The sequence below is a fragment of the Gopherus evgoodei genome, chromosome 4 (genome assembly GCF_007399415.2).
Source record: "Gopherus evgoodei ecotype Sinaloan lineage chromosome 4, rGopEvg1_v1.p, whole genome shotgun sequence".
NCBI lineage: Eukaryota > Metazoa > Chordata > Testudines > Testudinidae > Gopherus > Gopherus evgoodei.
In genome coordinates, this window is record NC_044325.1 from 113,223,586 (window position 1) to 113,244,449 (window position 20,864).

At 43.8% G+C, this 20,864-nt stretch overlaps 1 protein-coding gene across 12 annotated transcripts in view; it reads left to right on the forward strand.

The window, feature by feature from the left end:
• The window catches only part of MOB2 (MOB kinase activator 2), a 165,676-nt gene extending 146,043 nt beyond the window's left edge, over positions 1–19,633 (forward strand). For 11 of the 12 annotated variants that reach the window (XM_030560611.1, XM_030560604.1, XM_030560608.1 and 8 more), the window contains 4 exons: positions 2,589–2,749; positions 3,811–3,904; positions 14,627–14,751; positions 18,409–19,633. In XM_030560611.1, coding sequence (XP_030416471.1) covers positions 2,589–2,749; positions 3,811–3,904; positions 14,627–14,751; positions 18,409–18,716 — 688 coding nt within the window. In that variant the 3' untranslated portion in view covers positions 18,717–19,633. Of the gene's footprint in view, positions 1–926; positions 933–1,517; positions 1,522–2,588; positions 2,750–3,810; positions 3,905–14,626; positions 14,752–18,408 lie in introns of those variants that run through there. The other variant, XM_030560610.1, reaches the window with a different exon arrangement.
• The last annotated feature ends 1,231 nt before the right edge of the window (positions 19,634–20,864 follow it).

Sequence of the window (20,864 nt, forward strand, 5' to 3'; positions counted from 1 at the left end):
CTGCAGCCCCGGGCCCCAGCAAGTCTAACGCCAGCCCTGGTGACCTCATTCAAACAGGGTCATGACCCACAGTTTGAGAACTGCTGGCACAGAGTAATATGAGGCACTCTTACATTGGGCTCCTAGTTTCTACCATCCCAGGGAGCAAGAGACCAGAAATCAAATCCAGGCCTTCCATACAACAGTGCAGAATACTGACTCACTGGTTTGGGCCACATGAGTGTTCAAAGCATTTTTAAAGGGGTACACTTAGAGAGAGTACCTAAGAAGTTAGATCCTGACGGATGACGGAAGGTTCATACTCCTCATTCAGGTTTTACTGAACCTTCAAGTGCCCTTTCTAGGAAGGATGTGTCTGATCCTTTGCAGCCATAATTACAGTTTACATACATCACAGATGGGCACTGTTTAAAGATTATTTTGAAGTCTATATGCTGTCCGTTTACAGCATGACTTCAAGGCCAGGTTTTCTTGGGACAGAATCCAGGCTAATTTCAATAGCACAATTTAAAGCTGTGATCTCCAAAGGTGGAATTGTCTTGGTTTTCTAGATTTGAAAAACATTTTGTCCTAAACCAAGAATGCCTGAGCTAAAATAATCTGAGCACCTGATACCCAGTGTTCATGTTCCAGTGCTAAGTGTACAATACCTATTGTACTTTTTCAGCACTAGAATAGTCCCTTCCCCTTCTAGGTAGGTTAGTTTGTCACTACAGAGACATTGGAGACACATAAATAAACAAAAGCTTGACAACGTACATTGCTTTTTTGTTTAAAAACCCATTGGGAGCAGTGAGCATGTGATGGGTCAGCACATTCAGACCATGATTCACTGAAGTCTAGCCATGGGATTGTTGGCTTCAGTTGAGACTTAAGTCTGCGAACCTTAAGGACAGGCCATGAGGAAAACGGTGGTGACTGGGACAGGCTCAGTTTCTTCTTTGTGAAACTTGATGCGAAAATGAGTCCGGTGGCATATTAAAGACTAACAGATTTATTTGGGCATAAGTTTTCTTGGGTAAAAACCCCACTTCTTCAGATGCATGGAGTGAAAATTACAGATGCAGGCATTGTTATACTGACACATGCAGAGAAGGGAGTAAAAGAATAAATAGACACAAATCGGACATCAGGAATGGTAACGTACAAAAGCCAGTAGGAGAACAGTTCAGTCTCTCTGGACATTCAATAACAGATTTAAAAGTAGCCATACTCGAACAAAAAATCTTCAGAAACAGACTTCAAAGAGAAACTGCAGAACTAAAATTCATTTGCAAATTTAACACCATTAATTTGGGCTTCAATAGGGATTGGGAGTGGCTAGCTTATTACAGAAGCAACTTTTCCACTCCTGAAATTGACACCACCTCATCAATTACTGGGCATGAACTACATCCACCCTGATTGTATTGGCCCTGTCAACACTGGGTCTCCACTTGTGAGGTATCTCCCTTCTCTGCATGTGTCAGTATAACAATGCCTGCATCTGTAATTTTCACTCCATGCATCTGAAGAAGTGGGGTTTTTATCCACGAAAGCTTATGCCCAAATAAATATTAGTCTTTAAGGTGCCACTGGACACCTTGTTTTTGTGGATACAGACTAACACAGCTACCCCCTGATACTTGATGAGGAAGAAGGCAAAAATGTGCCATATATATGTAGGTCTACATCACCGCTCCATTCAGATTTGAACCAGTGTCTAAAAAAAATGAGCTGTCTGTTTTTGTCCCAGTCTTTAGTGCATATTTGCATAGTAAATGCTCTGTTCAGAACACTAGTTTGTCTCCATTCAGGAAAGGTGCAGAACTGGAGTAGTAAGGAGTGCTGCACCTCAGGAATGAGCTACAATATACTGGTAGAGCAGGGCTGGGGAGAGCTTGCAAAGCATTTGCTTGTGCCATTCCTTCGTTACCTCTGAATCTTTTTATTGCTCGTTCCCAACATCTTCTCCCCTATCCATCCCCACATCCACCTCCAACACAGGTACAAAATACTGCTGCATGTAAGCAAGACTGTAGTAATTTTCATTGTAGTAGCTTCTGGAAGCCCCAACCAAGCTGAGTGCCTCCTTGCTAGTTCTCTGGGGCAGTGACAGACTATGTGTCTTCACAGTATCTTGAGCAATCTAAATAGACAGTGTGAAAGGTGTATGAATTAAAACAATCTGAAATACATAAAGCATCCAAAAGCTTTCATGATTATATTAACAATTTGTAAAGTCACTAGGTATGGGGTTTTTAATTGTGGGTTTTATTATTATGCCTTAATAAAAGAAATTGGTGGAAAAAAGCAAAATACGTAAAGGTTGCTTGCTTGCTTGCAGTTTTGTAACTCTGAGTTCCTGCAGGGTTGCATATCTTTTGTTTGCTAGTGCTGATAGTATGCTCCAGGAAAAGCTTCTAACAGCATAGAATCTTTCTCTGTTTGCTAATATTAAAATAAATTATACCACGTACTACACACAAGAACACATGCAGTGTACATGAGTGAGGGAGTTTGGATAAACCAGACCCTGTCAGTGTGCTGTGGCTCCTTACCGGGAGTAATAGTAACATTTCTTTTTTTTTTTTCTTAATCCTTTGCAGGAAATCCAAGGGAAAACCAAATGGTAAAAAGCCAGTACCAGAAGAGAAGAAACTCTACCTAGAGCCAGAATACACAAAGTTGAGAATTACTGACTTTGAATTCAAGGAGCTAGTGATGTTACCGCGAGAAATAGACCTCAATGAATGGCTAGCCAGCAATAGTAAGTAGTGTGAACATAGCTCACAGCCTGCTGCCCATACCCAAAAGGGGCTTTCATCTACATGGCCTCTTCTCCTGCTTTTAACACTAAAACCCACTGAATGCTTTTCCATCTTTACTGTGCAATGCAGGTCACAATAGCTTGAGTGATAACTAAGCTATGATTGAATACCCACTTCCACCCACGAAAGCTCATGCTCCAAAACGTCTGTTAGTCTATAAGGTGCCACAGGATTCTTTGCTGCTTTTACAGATCCAGACTAACACGGCTACCCTCTGATACTTAAGCTATGATTAGCATAAACCAGCTATGCTCTACAGGGTGGAAATATTAGTGCACTTCTCCCTTCTTCCCCCTCTCATTGTGACATTGGTGAGGACATTACACTTTTTTTTAAGGTCTTGTTTAGGACCATCATTTTCCTTTTGAAGGGTCTGTTAAAACTGCTGGTTCAGTTAGAGGCATTGGTCTTCCAAAAACACTTTAAAGACTCTGACTTGCAGGCAGGTCCCAGTAAAGCTCCTTTGTTTTTGTTTTTGGTTTGTTTTAAAGATAAATCTAAATGCCTTTTAGCTGGATTTTCTTTCTCTCGCCATCTCCCATTGTAGCCCTGTGAGTTATTTTGAATTTTAGAGTTTACTTAAAGATAGTACTGACAGAAGTGGCTGACTAAAGATTATATGCTATGTACGTTCCCCACTGCATCTCTGTTCTGACCTGCAACACCACCTGCTGGTACTCTGCCAGTCCTAACCTTCAGTCACACCCAATCACATTTATTTCTTAGCAGTGCGTGCTAATTATGAGAGATTTAATCTAAAACTGCATGCTGGTTTTGTTAAGTGTACAAGTGGTCATTCGGGTTTAGTCAGAACCAAACTCACATTTGTATCTTGAGCAGGTTTTGAACGCTGATTTGAAGTCAGTACGCTGGAACATTAAGACCCCCAAGTTCAGGAGTGTTAGGCCACTTTACCTGTTCGTTTGTCGATTACCTGTCAGTGTTCTGATAAGTAGCTTACATCTTTAACATTTTTATTTTTCTTGTCTTTCTTTTTCAGCAACGACCTTCTTCCACCATATCAATTTACAGTATAGTACAATCTCAGAATTTTGCACAGGAGAGTCGTGTCAGACCATGGCCGTGTGCAATACGTGAGTGACACCCTTCATGTGTTCTCTGCTTGGGCTGCTCCAACTGAGCTCTAGACTCAGTGTGGATGGGTTTGTGGGTTTTGGAGGGCGTTAGGGAAATAAAGAATGATCTCCTTATGATCTGTTAAGGACATGACAAATGCACACCCTTCCTGGAAACAGTGGAGGGCAGGGGAAATCCTGCTGATTCAGTAAAGGAGAGATGACCTCTTGGAAAACCAGCTCAGTCAGAAAAGCAGCAGGGTCATACTGCAGAAGCAAAATGCCTTGTTTAGGGTCTTGTAGGGAAGGAATAAAAAGTAAAACTCTGCAGACTGGAAAGCTGCTGAGAGTCCATAGAAGGCAGGAAGAATAAAAGAAGAATAGTGAAAACCTCAGGGGCCACTCTCTGTGGTTGGAATGTGAACAGGGCACCAGGCCATTTGACAGATAACCTCCAGTCTGATGTGAGCCATTGTCTGCCTCAGCTCTTGGATGGAGAGGGCACAAGTGGAAACTTCTCAAAGGGCAAAGGAAATGTTCTGTTTTTGTGTCTTTTCCCACTCTAGGAGTCATCAGAGCTTTCACACCTGACAGGTAGCCAGCCTTAAAAGAGAGCATTGGTGCTTTAATGTGTTAAGGATGCAGAGGAAAATGCAATTGGCTCAAAGTGGCCGTTTTGAAATGGGGCTTTACTGCAAACTGCTGCTCTTGACTGAGAGCCCACGTCCAGACTAACCCGCTGCATCGGCGGGTTAAAATCGATTGCTTGGGGATCGATATATCGCGTCTAGACGCGATATATCGATCCCCGAGCGCGCTTACATCGATTCCGGAACTCCATCAACCCGAACGGAGTTCCGGAATCGACACGGAGAGCTGTGGACATCGATCCCGCGCCATCTGGACGGGTGAGTAATTCGATCTTAGATATTCGACTTCAGCTACGTTATTCATGTAGCTGAAGTTGCGTATCTAAGATAGATTTTCCTCCCCTAGTCTGGACGAGGCCAGAGATTCACAGACATTATTAATAGCCTCTAGCTATTATCTTTGGGAAATCATGGGAGACGGGGGAGATTCCAGAAGACTGGAAGGGGGCAAATATAGTGCCCATCTATAAAAAGGGAAATAAAAACAACCCAGGAAACTACAGACCAGTTAGTTTAACTTCTGTACCAGGGAAGATAATGGAGCAGGTAATCAAAGAAATCATCTGCAAACACTTGGAAGGTGGTAAGGTGATAGGGAATAGCCAGCATGGATTTGTAAAGAACAAATCGTGTCAAACTAATCTGATAGCGTTCTTTGATAGGATAACGAGCCTTGTGGATAAGGGAGAAGCGGTGGATGTGATATACCTAGACTTTAGTAAGGCATTTGATACGGTCTCGGATGATATTCTTATAGATAAACTAGGAAAGTACAATTTAGATGGGGCTACTATAAGATGGGTGCATAACTGGCTGGAGAACCGTACTCAGAGTGTAGTTGTTAATGGCTCCCAATCCTGCTAGAAAGGTATAACAAGTGGGGTTCCGCAGGGGTCTGTTTTGGGACCGGTTCTGTTCAATATCTTCATCAACAATTTAGATGTTGGCATAGAAAGTACGCTTATTAAGTTTGCGGACGATACTAAACTGGGAGGGATTGCAACTGCTTTGGAGGACAGGGTCAAAATTCAAAATGATCTGGACAAATTGGAGAAATGGTCTGAGGTAAACAGGGTGAAGTTCAATAAAGATAAATGCAAAGTGCTCCACCTAGGAAGGAACAATCAGTTTCACACATACAGAATGGGAAGAGACTGTCTAGGAAGGAGTATGGCAGAAAGAGATCTAGGGGTCATAGTGGACCACAAGCTTAATATGAGTGAACAGTGTGATATTGTTGCAAAAAAAGCAAACATGATTCTGGGATGCATTAACAGGTGTGTTGTAAACAAGACACGAGAAGTCATTCTTCCGCTTTACTCTGCGCTGGTTAGGCCTCAACTGGAGTATTGTGTCCAGTTCTGGGCACCGCATTTCAAGAAAGATGTGGAGAAATTGGAGAGGGTCCAGAGAAGAGCAACAAGAATGATTAAAAGTCTTGAGAACATGACCTATGAAGGAAGGCTGAAGGAATTGGGTTTGTTTAGTCTGGAAAAGAGAAGACTGAGAGGGGACATGATAGCAGTTTTCAGGTATCTAAAAGGGTGTCATCAGGAGGAGGGAGAAAACTTATTCACCTTAGCCTCCAATGATAGAACAAGAAGCAATGGGCTTAAACTGCAGCAAGGGAGATTTAGGTTGGACATTAGGAAAAAGTTCCTAACTGTCAGGGCAGTTAAACACTGGAATAGATTGCCTAGGGAAGTTGTGGAATCTCCATCTCTGGAGATATTTAAGAGTAGGTTAGATAAATGTCTATTAGGGATGGTCTAGACAGTATTTGGTCCTGCCATGAGGGCAGGGGACTGGACTCGATGACCTCTCGAGGTCCCTTCCAGTCCTAGAGTCTATGAGTCTATGACATGAGGGAATCTGAGAGCTCCAGCAGGGTGTGATAGGCTCCTGTGTTTTTTTCCCTGATGTATACACTGATAATCCCACCCCCTTCTCCATTATGCATCTTGAGATCTCTTCAATCTGTAGTGAAGATGAGTTTTCAAAGGGAAAACAAAACAGTAGGTAATGTCTTATCACACCAGTAGCTATAAAGATTATCCACAGCAAACACAGGCCTCTCTATTAAAATGACTAGTAATGATTGCAACATATTGCTAGGTAATGCTAAATAGGTGATTGCTTCCTATACTGTGGCACTTCAGTAGAACTCCAGTTGTGTATTAACAGCTCATACTGACATTGTTTCAAGTAGGGGGTTTGAGAGGCACTCCTGTGTTCATGGAGAGGGCCTATGTGAAGTTATAAAGTACTTTTTTTAAAAGTGAAAATTAACAGCAGGGTAACTTCCAGTCGGAGGCTAAAAAAGAAGACCTCGCTACTAACGATTACCAGGAGAGAACGTAGATCTAATTACCCAAGAAATACGACCTTTCTGAACATTTTGAAAGCAGTCTGGAATGTGGAGTGATAAATCTCCCTCACACAAAAATGAGGATAATGGTCCAAAAGCTAGGAAATCAGTGGACAGAGGCAGCTTGTCTCCTTGTAAATGAGATGTTGATTAGCAAGATGAAACGTACTCCAGTAACTTTTGCCTTCTGGTTTTCTAGTGCAAGGATTCTCAACCTTTTTCTTTCTGAAGCCCTTCCCCTCCCCCCCATGCTATAAAAATTCCATGGCCCACCTGCACCACAGCAACTGTTTTTCTGCATATCCAGTAGATTAAAAGCCAGGGGGTAGCAAGCTGGGCAGTTGCCTAGAGCCCCACGCTACAGGGGGCCCCGTGAAACTAAGTTTCTACGGCTTTGGCTTTCAGCCATGGGCGGTGGGACTCGGGTTTCTGCTTTTTGCCCTGCTCTCTGGCTTATTTTGGGGGACCCCCTGAAACCTCCTTGTGGCCCCCAGGGGACCCCAACCCCTAGTTGAGAACTGCTGTTCTAGTGTGCTGATTCCTGCTATAGTCCTTACCATCAGATGAGTGAGTCTGACCCAGTAGGACCATTCATATGTTCTCATGACAAAAAAGGACACAGAGAAGTGCTTGAAGACCATGGTAAATTTACGAAGTGCCTAAGTGACTCAGAAGCCTAAGTCCTATTTTCAAAAGTCAGTTCTGGGACTATGAAGAAGTTGTCTGTCCTATTGACTTTAGTGGAATTGCCATCATGAGTCACTAATGACCTTGATAGGACAGACAACTTCTTCATAGTCCCAGTACTGAATTCAGTCAGATGCATATGCACAGGGGCAGCCAAAATTTGGCCCATTGCGTGGAAATTTCAGAACCATGCAAGTGACTTAGAAGCCTATGTTCACTTTTCAGAAGTGACTTAGGTGCATGATTTTCACTGACTTTTGGAAATAGGGCTTAGGCTTCTGAGTCACTTAGGCACTTTGTAAATTTACCATTGTCTTCAAGCACTTCTGCATCCTTTTTTGTCATAAGAACATAAGAATGGCCCTACTGGGTCAGACCAAAGGTCTGTCTAGCCCAGTATCCTGTCTTCCGACAGTGGCCAGTGCCAGGTGTCCCAGAGGGAATGGACAGAACAGGTAATCATCAAGTGATCCATCCTCTGTCGCTCATTCCCAGCTTCTGGCAAACAGAGGCTAGGGACACTATTCCTGCTCATCCTGTCTAATATCTATTGATGGACCTATCCTCCATTAATTTTTCTAGTTCTTTTTTGAACCTTGTTGTGGCTTTGGCCTTCTCAACATTCTCTGGCAAGGAGTTCCACAAATTGATGGTGCATTGTGTGAAGAAATACTTCCTTTTGTTTGTTTTAAACCTGCTGCCTATTAATTTCATTTAGTGACCCCTAGTTCTTGTGTTATGAGAAGGAGTAAACACTTCCTTATCTTCTTTCTCTAAACCTGTCATGATTTTATAGACCTCAATCATATCTCCCCTTAGCCGTACCTTTTCCAAGCTGAAAAGGCCCAGTCTTATTAATCTCTCCTCATATGGCAGCCATTCTATACCCCTAATCATTTTTGTTGCCTTTTTCTGAACCTTTTCCAATTCCAATATATCTTTTTTGAGATGGGGGGACCACATCTGCATGCAGTATTCATGATTTGGGTGTACCATGGATTTATATAGAGGCAATACGATATTTTCTGTCCTATTATCTATCACTTTCTTAATTATTCCCAGCATTCTGTTCACTTTTTTGACGGCTGCTGCACATTGAGTGGATGTTTTCAGAGAATTATCCACAGTGACTCTAAGATCTCCACGCACTGTTCAAAGCAGGACTTTACTGTCTCCCTGCCTCAGCTGGAAGGTGATCAGGGTTCTTTGTGTGTAACTGAACCTTTTGGAATTTCTCATCTGAATTTTAGTCTCTCCTCTGTGGCAGCTGCAGTGGAACATTGGCGCAGCTTCTTTTTAAACCACAAACCTTGCTGCTGATCACTCACTTGCCAAGTGAAATCTGTAGAGTGACATGAAAGGATTGTGTCACCTCATCTCTCTGTCCCCAAGACATGTACAGTTTCTTTAACCCTGTCCACATCATGTACAAATCAGGGCAGCATCAAGAGGACCTTAACACTTTTTTAAAGCACTATTCCCTCTGCATGGTTCAAACACCATTTTTAAAACAGGGCCAGATCCCTCAAAATCCTTTATGCTGCAAAGAGCACTTGGTGTTGCTCCTACTGGGCAGCTGTGGATTTCTGCAGCATGGGAGAATCCTCTGCTGGTGTAAAGCTGACACAGCCAGCTCTCAACCAGCTGCTCCTCCCTCTTGGCACACGGGTCTTTCCAAGGCAGAAAAATGAAGCTGAAACACAATGTGTTCCAGCAGTTGTGGGCCAGCATAAGTTAGCTTCAGTCCTGTGGCTGCAGTAACTTGAACCTGGGGCTGATTTGCTTTCTGGTAAGTGATGTGTGCAAGCATACTGATTATTTTTAAGGGAATTAAAAGTGGTGGTGGGGAATATAGGTCCGTCTGGAGTGCAAGAATGAGGCCACATAGAAGTGTGGGTCTTAGACACCTAATGTGGCTCCACAGCGACTTGCAACTGGTGCTTTTATGTCTGAACATGCCTTCTTGTGCCCTTCTAGAGTCAGTAATGCTGCTTTAGGTAACTATGGACACGATGTGAATGACTAGTACCATGCATTGAATAAGTGTATTAAAACAAAAAGCTGTCTGCAGAAGTCTTTAACTTCCTGCAAATTGAGGAAAATCCTAGACATTTCCCCCCCTAGTTTTCTCCTCTTCTGATCACTGACAGTGCTAGCCTCTGCTGAAACTGCGGTTCTGTAATGGAGAACAGTAATAGTGAAGGTTGAAGTATTACATCGAGCAGAATACAACAGCCACTAGGAGAATCTCATGAGGTGTCCTTTTTCTGCTCAGCATTAGGGACATGCACCATGTCCGTAGTGTTTCTAGAAAAGCATTTGGGACAATGAAAACAAACTCATTGTTAATAGAACAAACCTTTCAATTATGCCTTAATCTTGAAATCAGTGTTTTTCCTTAAATTGTTTCAAGACTGTTCTGTGCACACCATTGGTGTACACATTGAACTTTACTTTCCAGCCTGTGCCCCCAACATCCTTCCAGTTGAATGCAGATTTTTCTGCACATAGCAGCAGACATCTGTCATGTAGTCTTCCTAGCTCCTTAGCCAGGATATGAGTGAGTGTTCTTGGGTGGATATTACACCCACTTTATCAGGGATTATTGATAACATAGGCTGTTAAACTTCGTACTGAAGCAATAGTTTGGCTAGGGCTATGGGACTAATCTCCTTTTAATGCTTTTCAAAAAGTGACTTCTCTGAGAAATGACAGATAACACCTCTCCCTGTCTAGTGAAGACTGTTTAGAGTTCAGTGGTTGGGCAGGTGTGCAAAAGGACTGTGCTTGATCCTTGGCATGAAGAAAAAATATACCTGGCCAATTCAGATGCACAAATACTGTCTGGTGGCTTCTACTCTGCCTCCATTGTGCCTGGCAAGCCCTGCGCATCCTGAAGTATGAAATGGGGGGCACACCAATTCAATCAATTTCTTACACTCAGGGCTGGTCTTCATTACCTCTGCTGCTGCAGTCGGTGCGCAGGTTCGATTTTAGCGGGTCTAGTGAAGGCCTGCTAAATCAACCACAGAGCGCTTTCTAATCGACCCTGGTACTCCAGCTCCCTGGGAAGATTAAGGTAAGTTGATAGAGCATCTCTTGTCAATGCAGCGCAGTGAAGACACCAGGATAAGTCGACCTAAGCTACATCGACACAGCTACATTATTCATGTAGTTAGGGTAGTGTAACTTAGGTCGACTTACCCTGGTAGTGAAGACAAGTCCTCTGATGATAACTGAGGAGTGTCCAGAGCTTGAACTGAGCCTTTCCTTCCTAAAGGATGACTAAGGAATATGAACCCAAGTCCCTTGTTGTGACCTTGGTCAAAATGTTTAATTTCTGTTGAAGTTTTCCATTTGTAAAATGGGGATACTTCCTTTCTGTGACTCTTTGTCTGTTTAGAGTGTAGTTCTAGGTTCTGTACATGTATTGGTTAAGAGACATGCCCAGAGAATAGTAGATCCCTGATTTTGGTTGGGCCTCTAGGTCAGGGGCGGGTAAACTTTTTGGCCTGAGGGCTGCATCAGGTTTCCAAAATTGTATGGAGGGCTGATTAGGGGAGGCTGTGCCTCCTATCTGACTCCCTCCCCCTGCTTCTCACCCTCTGACAGCCCCCCCAGGACCTATGCCCCATCCATTTCACCCCCTCCCCCATTCCCTGTCCCCTGACCACCTTTGGAACCCCTGCCTCATCCAACCCCTCCTCTCATTCCTGACTGCTTCCCCCAGAACCCCCGCCCCATCCAACCACCCCTTCTCCCTGTCCCCTGACCTCCCCCTGGAACCTCTACCCCGACTGCCCTCTGCCGCCCCATCCAACTCCCCTTCTTCCTGACTGACCCTCCCCGAGCCTTACCCCCATTCAACCCCCCTGTTCCCTGTCCACTGACTATCCCGACCCCTATCCACATCCCTGCCCCCTGAACACCATCCCGAACCCCCCATCCTCTATCCAACCCCCCACACTCCTTGTCCCCTTACCGCGCTGGAGCACCGGTGGCTGGCAGTGCTACAGCCACGCCACCCAGAGCCCCAGGACAGGCAGCTGCGCTGCCCGGCAGGAGCCAGACATGCCACGGCACAGCACAGAGCACTGAGTCAGCCCTGCCACCTAGAACATTGCACTGGCGGCAGAGCAAGCGAGCTGAGGCTGCAAGGGGATAGTAGGGGAGGGGCTGGGGGCTAGCCTCTCGGGCCAGGAGCTCAAGGGCTGGGCAGGAGGATCCCATGGGCCATAGTTTGCCCACCTCTGCTCTAGGTACTACTATAATATATATCAGCACTAAACACTACTCTATCATCATCATCATCAGACTTCAGATTCATGCCTTTTAATGATTATAATTGTAAATCAAATGCACAGCAACAAAATGGGGAATAACTGACTAGGTGGTAGTATTGCTGAAAAGGATCTGGGGGTTACAGTGGATCACACATTGAATATGAGTGAACAATGTGATGCAGTTGCGAAAAAGGCTAATATCTTTCTGGGGTATATCAAGAGCAACGTTGTATGTAAGACATGGGAGGTAATTGTCCTCTGTACTGGAGAGGCCTCAGCTGGAGCTCTGTGTCCAGTTTTGGGCACCACTCTTTAAGATTTAAATAAATTGGAGAGAGTTCCAAGGAGAGCAACAAAAACGATAAAAGATTTAGAAAACCTGAGCTATGAGGAAAGGTTAAAAAAAAACTAACCATGTTTAGTCTTGGGAAAAGAAGACTGGGGAGATCTGATCGTTTTCACATCTCTTAAGGGTTGCTACAAAGAAGTTGGCAATCAACTGTCCTCTGTGTCCACTGAGGACAGTACAAGAAGTAATGGGCTTAATCTGCAGCTAGGGAGATTTAGGTTAGATATTAGGAAATCCTTTCTAATTATAAGGATTGTTAAGCGCTGGAATAGGCTTCCAAGGGAGGTTGTGGAATCCCTGTCTTTAGAGGTTAAGAACAGGTTAGACAAACACCTGTCAGGGACAGTCTAGGTATTTTTTGTCCTGCCTAGGTGCAGTGGGCTGGACTAAATGATCTCCCTAAATGAGGTCCCTTCCAGCCATACATTTCAATGATTCTAATCATTCTGTTTGGTGGAAGGGAGCTGGTATAGCAGAACCTCAGAGTTACAAACTGACCAGTCATCCACAGACCTCATTTGGAAGTAGAAGTACACAATCAGGCAGCAGCAGAGACGGGGAAAAAAGCAAATACAGTACAATACTGTGTTAAATACAAACGACTAAAAAATAAAAGGAAAGCAGCATTTTTCTTCTGCATAGTGAAGTTTCAAAGCTGTATTAAGTCAATGTTCAGTTATAAACTTTTGAAAGAACAGCCATAATGTTTTGTTCAGAGTTATGAATAACCTCCTCTATTCCCAAGGTGTTCGTAACTTTGAGGTTCTACTGTATCTGGGGTTTTTTATTAAAATTTCCTGTTGTCTTAATAATGGATTCATTTGAAGGCCGTTGTTAATTGATGTGATTTAGGGGCCAGTGAACTTTAATTAGTTATACTTGCTTATGAAGGACTTGTTACCTTTTCTTGGAAACAGTTTGCATGTCCCATGCCCTTGAAACACAGATCATTCACATGTTCTGTAGTGCTGGGGGAGAGATGGTGAGCTCCCAGAGTGAGCAGAGAATGTAAATACAGACATGGGGTTAGATCAGGGGTCGGCAGCCTTTCAGAAGTGGGGTGACGAGTCTTCATTTATTCCCTCTAATTTGAGGTTTCGCGTGCCAGTCATACATTTTAACGTTTTTAGAAGGTCTCTTTCTATAAGTCTATAATACACAAGTAAACTATTGTTGTATGTAAAGTAAATAAAGTTTTTAAAATGTTTGAGAAGCTTAATTTAAAATTAAATTAAAATGCAAAGCCTCCCGGACCGGTGGCCAGGACCTGGGCATGGTGAGTGCCACTGAAAATCAGTTCGCGTGCCGCCTTTGGCACGTGTGCCATAGGTTGCCTATCCCTGGGTTAGATGGAGGAGGATGCAGAAGGGATTCTAACATGTGCCCAAAAATTAGATTGAAGATGGACTAAGCTGTTATGCTAGTTAATAAAGAAATGCAGCAGTTACCTGACTGAGGGAGACCAAAACTGGGTACCTAGCATTATGGTGCCATCTCCTGACAGCAAAGGTTCTTACGCTGAATTAACATTGTGTTTGCCTAGAGGACCCCCATCTCACTTCTGTTAATTTTGTTTAAAGCATTGGGAGGGTCACAGAGTATAACTGACCAAGTACTTTATTTATTAACGATGTGGCTGTGCTTTACCAAGCACTTCGCAGTTATAGTGCCTTCCATCAGAGGCTTTCTAAAGCACTTCGCAAACAGTTAAACCGTATAGTGTGGTGGGTATCATTAGCCCTCAAAATGTTTTGGAAACTAGGCACGTGGAGGGTAAGTGACTTACCCAAACCTCACAATACGTCACTGTCAAAGCTGGGAACAGAACTGTGAGAGGCTGCTTTAACAAAGCTGATCCTGGCATTATCTTCAGCCCTTTTCTGTGGATTTGTCCTGTTTGGGGAAAGTAACACTGGAGTGAGACAGACCTCCCTTTTGGGCTTGACTTATGGAAGATGTTCCCTTGCAAGTTGTCGGTGTTGCTAGTACTACTGACAGCATTGAATGAGCTCACTGGCAGAAGCAGAATGGTAAATGGCAAGTGCTGTGCTGTTTTTACAAAGGAGATAGTGTCAGGACTTCCTATCTAGGAAAACATTCTGAAGTGAGTCGCTGTAGGAATCCACAGCCTGTACTTCCGTAACGTTATTGGCTTGCTTAAAAGCCCAAACAGCTTGAAAAAATGCATTTTGTCTCTTGCCAGGCATTGGGTTTTGGAGTAAGTTTGATATCAACATATATCTGATAAATGTCCTTTAAAAAAAAAAATCTAACTGCTGCTGCTGAAGTTCTTCTAGTTTAGTTAGACTGTCAAGCTACTTGGCCAAAGGCATGTACCTGTGTGCTGTAAATCAAACCGAGGGTCCTAAGTGTAACACACAACACTGGCAATTCTCTCCACAGACAGTACTACTGGTATGATGAGCGGGGAAAGAAGATAAAGTGCACAGCCCCTCAGTACGTTGATTTTGTCATGAGTTCGGTGCAGAAGCTAGTGACAGACGAGGATGTCTTTCCTACAAAATATGGTATGTTTACTGCTGGGGGAAATGTCCTGTGGTCTATCTCTGTGAAAGGGGTGTTCATCATCCAGAAGTCACAAATGCTGCACTCAGGGTGCAGAAGTGTACTTCATTTGTGCTGTCTATTCTTAATTGATTACTCAGAACTTGCTAATTTTTTCTTTCTGGGCTGAAATTTTGCATGCTTGGTCTACACCTAAATATGAATGTTTTGAAAAGCTAGAGCAAAACTTCTAAGGCAGGTTTTTAGCTACAAAAGCATTTTGATTGGAGAGAGAGAATACTGGGCCTGATTCATCCCTGAATTGCAGTGGGGTTACTTCAGTGATGAATATGGCCTGTTTATCTTGGCCATGTGCATTGGGGTTGTCACCCTGAGTTTCACAATCCTTCAGTCTCTCCTGGTGTGCTGCTATGATGAGCATTTTCTTTTTCACACCCCTCCTTGCACACACTCACACAGCTTGGATCTAGTAACAGCACTGCGGGAGACAACAGGCCAAATAGATCCCATTATTTCCTATTTTCATAGCCTTGAAAGGCAGAAGGGACTATTATAACATCTAATATCACAGGCAGCGAAGAGGGGGCAGACGACAGCCTGTGAGGTAGCAGGAAATAAACACAGCATCCTTAGAGTCACAGAACCAGTAGTACCATGGTTAGTCAAGGAAAAGATGGTTCACTTATTATGGAGCTTCTCAATATAAGATTCATGTTCTATAAACAGATTGAATAGTGCTGGGGACACCTCCTCTCCCATTCACAGCTGCACAACATTGCTGTGGAAACATCAGTTGCCTACCTAGACAAGTGACATTTGGAAAGCATTCGTTTACGGCTAATTGTCATGTTGATGGCTCCAGTCACCCACGCTCCTGCTTATGCAGCAGCTAGGCTGGGCCTCCCTGTTTCCAGCTGCTTTAACAGGGATCTAGGTTCCTAATTGCAATGAAGTAGTTACTTCACAGCACAGGTGGCTGGAAGTAAGGAGTTGGGGTTACCACTAAGCTACCTGGTTCTCGTTGCAGATCACCAGCAAGTGCTCTTGCAGAGTAAGGACTATGGAGTTGTTAAATCATTAGCACACAATACATGTAGCTTCACCCTTGGAGAGAAAAGGAAACCATGAACTCCCAGAGATTTGCAGAGCCACCTTTTTGCCAGACCGGCAGATCTTTCCATCTTCTTCCCCTCCCTTAGGCCCTGTCTACACTTATAGTGGCACATAGGGTATGTGTAGCTACATGTGGCAGTGAAAAGCTCTGGCAGGGGCAGGCAGCAGCGAAAGACTGCCAGCAGGGAGTGGCTGGGACCTTTCCCCATTGTCTCCCCGAGAAAGAGCCTTTCCATACTGCCAGAGTGTCTCTCTGGGGTGGGGAAAAGCTCTGGCAGCAAAACACCACACTGCTAAAAATAGCAGCGTAGACATGGCAGGCACTGCTTGGGCATGTAGGATACAGACCCTAAGGGTTCTGGTATGTCTCTTCTACTCACTTAAGCGGTACCTCACAGCCTGTGCTGCTATTTACGCCATGCTAGGCATGCAGTGTCTGTACTCTACAGGCCACTGTAACTGTAGACCTACCCAAAGTCCTTCTGAATTATTCTGGAGGAGCCAATTTTCAGAGAGGGGGAATTATTTGAGAGCTGTCTCTCTGAGGTAGGGACCACCTTCATGCTTCTTTGGAGAGCACCAGCATCTGAGCTCTGTAATCCCTGCACACCATTGCCATTAGAGCACTGGAACTTCAGAGGGGATGAACCAGTGAGCAGGCAGCTGAAGGATATGAAAGACCCTTTTTATTTTTATAGTTGTAAACTTTCTACTCAGGGGGTGGGGAGAGTTTTTGGGTTGCTTTTGCCTCTTTTGTCTGAAATCCCCCTACCTCCCATAGAAAGTGATGTACCTGCCACCTTATTCCATATCTGTGTCTTACTAAGTGGTGAATCAATAAGCCCATCTAGGACTTGAAATGCAAGGAAAAATGCAATCTTAGCAGTATAGCCAGGGCTCAGCAATGAACATAATCGGAAAGAATTATTGTATCTTCCAGATGTGATTAACTAGATTATTGTAGAGGGGAGAACAATCCCCTTGTATTCATCAAGTAAAACATGGTACCTGCCCACTAGACTGGCCTGCCCACAGGATGGAGCTAATCAAGAGCTAAACAGTTGCCTCAGCCCCCAGAGTGAGACCTCACTGTTACACAGATATGTTGTGTGGAGCTACTAGCTGAATAACAAGCATCTGAATATGGAGCAGAGGCATGCAGGGGTGAGTCTATCATTCTGGCAACTGAAGCAACTAGCTCCTAGCTAAGCCAGTTGCTTAACCCCTTTTTGCTTATGGAAAAATTTTTAATTTAGTTACTCAAGGGTAATCAGGATCTCATATTTGCCCACTTCACAAGCAAATGTGGCTGTCACAAAGGAGCCAATTGAGAAGTTTCATGTATGACTGTGCTAAGTCATCCCCTACATGTCTGTCTGCTGTCCCTACGTGTTTGAACAGCACCAAACATAATCTGACTACTCTCATAATGATAATGAAGGCCAGGCTGCTGGTCTGGTCTGCACCTAAATCCTGCGTGCGTGTTAGGACTTGGGTTGAAAATGAAAACTGATCTCCTCATGAGTGCCATCAAACAGCAGTTGTGTCCTGCACTGTAATTGGAGTGTGCGTCTAATTCTGTTAGCATGCTGCTAATTCTGCTTGTGCGCTCCCCAAAGTGCATTAGGGAGTACAACTGGCTGAGCCAAGCTAGCAGAGGAATATAGCCCTGTAGCAACCTGGGCAGGCAAATCTGTTTCTCCTGTTGGTTGGTGCTATTAACAAGGAAACTGAGGAGTCTGTTAGAAGGAAAATAAATTTTCCATCTTGGGTTAGGTGCGCGACTCTGGACATGGCACTCAGGTGCCTATCCACGGGGCAGTATGCAATCTAAATTGAGTTTGTCCAGACTTGTTTTGTAGCAGTGCAGATCCTACTGCAGCATGCCATCGGGCTATAAAAAGTCCTATTGTCTAGGACTAATCCTAATATGATGAGTCTAAATTAGTGCCTCTAGGTAATGCAGGTAAATCTTGCAATGGACAACTTTTAGAGGACTTCATACCTGTACTGCGCGCACAACAGGGCCTAGATTTGTGAAATATGGTGACAGGTATGGAACATTCTTCAGTTCCCACTCCACCTACGAATGGATCCCCCAGCTTGCAGGTACTTGCAGCAGCATCTAGGCCTCGGCCCAGGCCCAGACGTGTGGACTGGGAGTTGGAGCAGAAGTGCAGTTATAACTGAGGTGCGTGGGCAGGCAAATAAGGAGATGTCTGCCAGGTTTCACTGGAGTTGTGGCCCCCAAAATTGAGATATTAAAAATAATAAATTTGCGGGTTTATTTGCTTCCTAATAAACTTGCAAGAGTTGGCAGCCCTGGAAGGGGAATCAGGAATGGCACTTCTGACTGATGGGCTCCATCCAGTTAAATCCTGCTTCTCCATTACTGCTTTAAAGACCATAGCCTGCCTTTTAAAAAGAAGTAAGTTGCACCAGTCTGCACGTTGGCATGGACAGATGCTTCCCCTAGGCTGAAACAATGGATTTGATCATCTAGCACTATCTGTGTGTCTCAGGTTTTCTTTCTTTCCTCTTCACAGGCAAAGAATTCCCCAACTCCTTTGAGTCCTTAGTGAAGAAGATTTGCAAATATCTGTTTCATGTGCTGGCCCACATCTACTCCTCCCACTTTAAGGAGACTTTGGCACTGGAGCTGCATGGACACTTAAATACACTCTACACACACTTCATCCTATTCATCAGGGAGTTCAACCTGGTGGACCCTAAAGAAACCACCATCATGGATGACCTCACGGAGATCCTCTGCAGCAGCAGCGGCAGTGGGAGCAGTAGTAATGGGAGTGGCAACAGCAGCGCAGGAGCACAGAACCACGTGAAGGAGAGATGAGCCTTCCTATGGAGCAAAACTAACATTAACATAAAAACAATATTATATATTCTATATATGTGTGTGTATGTATATGTGCATATATATATATACAGACATACACAGCGATGAAAGTTTAAGCAATTATGCTGCCACCACAGGACGTGTAGTCATATGGACTGTACGGAGCTTTTGTTAATGCACCATCTGGTGAGAAGTTGCACCAATCTTCTTTTATTGTTTTCCTCATGTTCCTTCTTTCTTTTTCCCCTGTCAGATGGCTGACGGATGCTGTTTTTAGAGAAGAACCATGTTTTTGAGTTGGGCTGCTGTTTTTCTTTTTTTGGTCTGTTTCTTCAGTCTTGAGTGCAAGCCCTTCTGTCTTTCTAGGATGGTGGTACTGCCATTTTAAAAATATATATTATGTTATAAGAAGTGACTTTTACTTTGAAGTGGCTTAAATGCAGATTTTGTTTTGGGGTTTGGTTTTTACATAGACTCCCCCTCCCAATTTTGCATAGAGTCCTCAGTCAATTGCATCTTGCCCTTTGCTGGCTTATAATGGGAAGAAGAGATGCCTGGCTTGACTGCAGTAGCAGTAGGTGCTCGCTACAAATCTGATGGGTGTGATTCTTCATCTGGCTATGAAGCTGCAAGAGGATCCACAAGCCTTTCTGCTTGTTGCTCCAACAAAATACATCTACTTGTTTCTCTGCCCCTCCCGTCTCAGGCACACATCCAGGAATAGTAGTAGTGAGATCGTCGGGGTCTGTAAGAGCCACCACCATTTACTTCCCATAGAAAAGGGGGCCAGAGGGAGAAGGGTGCACTGAGTCAGTCACCGGCTGTGATAGAGAGATGGCTGTTGGCATAAAATTATATTGTTGGCTTATTTTTAGTTCATCTGTTCAATAATAATAAAAAAAATTTCTATCAGGCACGAGCCTTGTTTTTGTCTGCAGCGACACAAATCACTAAATGTTTGTTTAAAAGATGCAGAGATGGTTTGCTAGGTGAATGCATGGGAAACTGTTAGCCTGGCTAATTTTGAAAGGATAATGTCAACCAACTTTAAAAAAAAACCTGCTATTTTCCAACCTATACGTTGCATTTTGTTCATTTTATGCATTGCTACCATAATATAATCAAGTACACACAGAGAGGGCTGCAGTGTGGTAAGAACTGCATATACCTGTGCTGAACAGTTTACAATCTCAGAAGTAGTGGGGACAAGGGATATACACCCCGTATGCACTTTTCATGCACATGCACACTTTCATCTCCAGTCTGCAGATTGTTTCTAATTACATAAAGACTTCTCAGCTGTTGCTTGGCTAGTTTCTTGTTGGCACTGTGACAGAAGTCTTGAGGTGGGAGTTGGAGAGAGCAGTAACCTTACCAAGCAGTACAGGGAAGGTGTCAGCTTAAGATATACTCAATCATATACCCTAACGAGGCTGTTGCAAACATTGTTCTTTTGTATGTACTCCCTTGTTTGCACCATATTATACAAACACCAGAGCACCGATTGGACCAATAATTGCTTGCTTCAAGGGACATTCAGGCACTGGTTGGTGTCATGAAAATGGTGGCCATTTTGAAGTAAGGTAAGGGCTGATCTATTTGGGCTACCTTGAGCATAAATTTTCACAACCCTGTCTACTGGACAGCTTATTTTCAGAAATGCCATTGTATGCCAGGGGTAGATTTCCCACAATACTGTACCTGCTCAAGGTCAAGCTAGTGACTGCCCTCAATCTAAAGGGAAAGCCTCTGCCCTGATGTACAGTACCCTGCCTATGTGAAGGGGAGACATCTGCTATGGATGGTTAGCATCGTACAGTTACTTCCAACCAGTAAGCTGGTTTAGTAGGACACAGGGTATGTTAGGAATTCATTGATTTTAGTGCCTTTACAAAAGTTAGAAAGCTGCTAAGTATTAATGCATAAGCCCATGACATCATCCAGCCCCATTTAAACAAAAAAAAATTCCTCCCATTAAAGGCAGATGACTAAACAGTGTTAAATGTATCGTGGTCTTCAAGTGCAATCTACTGGTAGGAGAGCAGCAGTACAGAGTACAAAAGTGAAAGATAAGAATTCCTCAGTTCTCATCCTGGCTGCCCCCTAACCTCTGGGCAAGTTAGCTAGAGCCAACTTCTCAAAAGA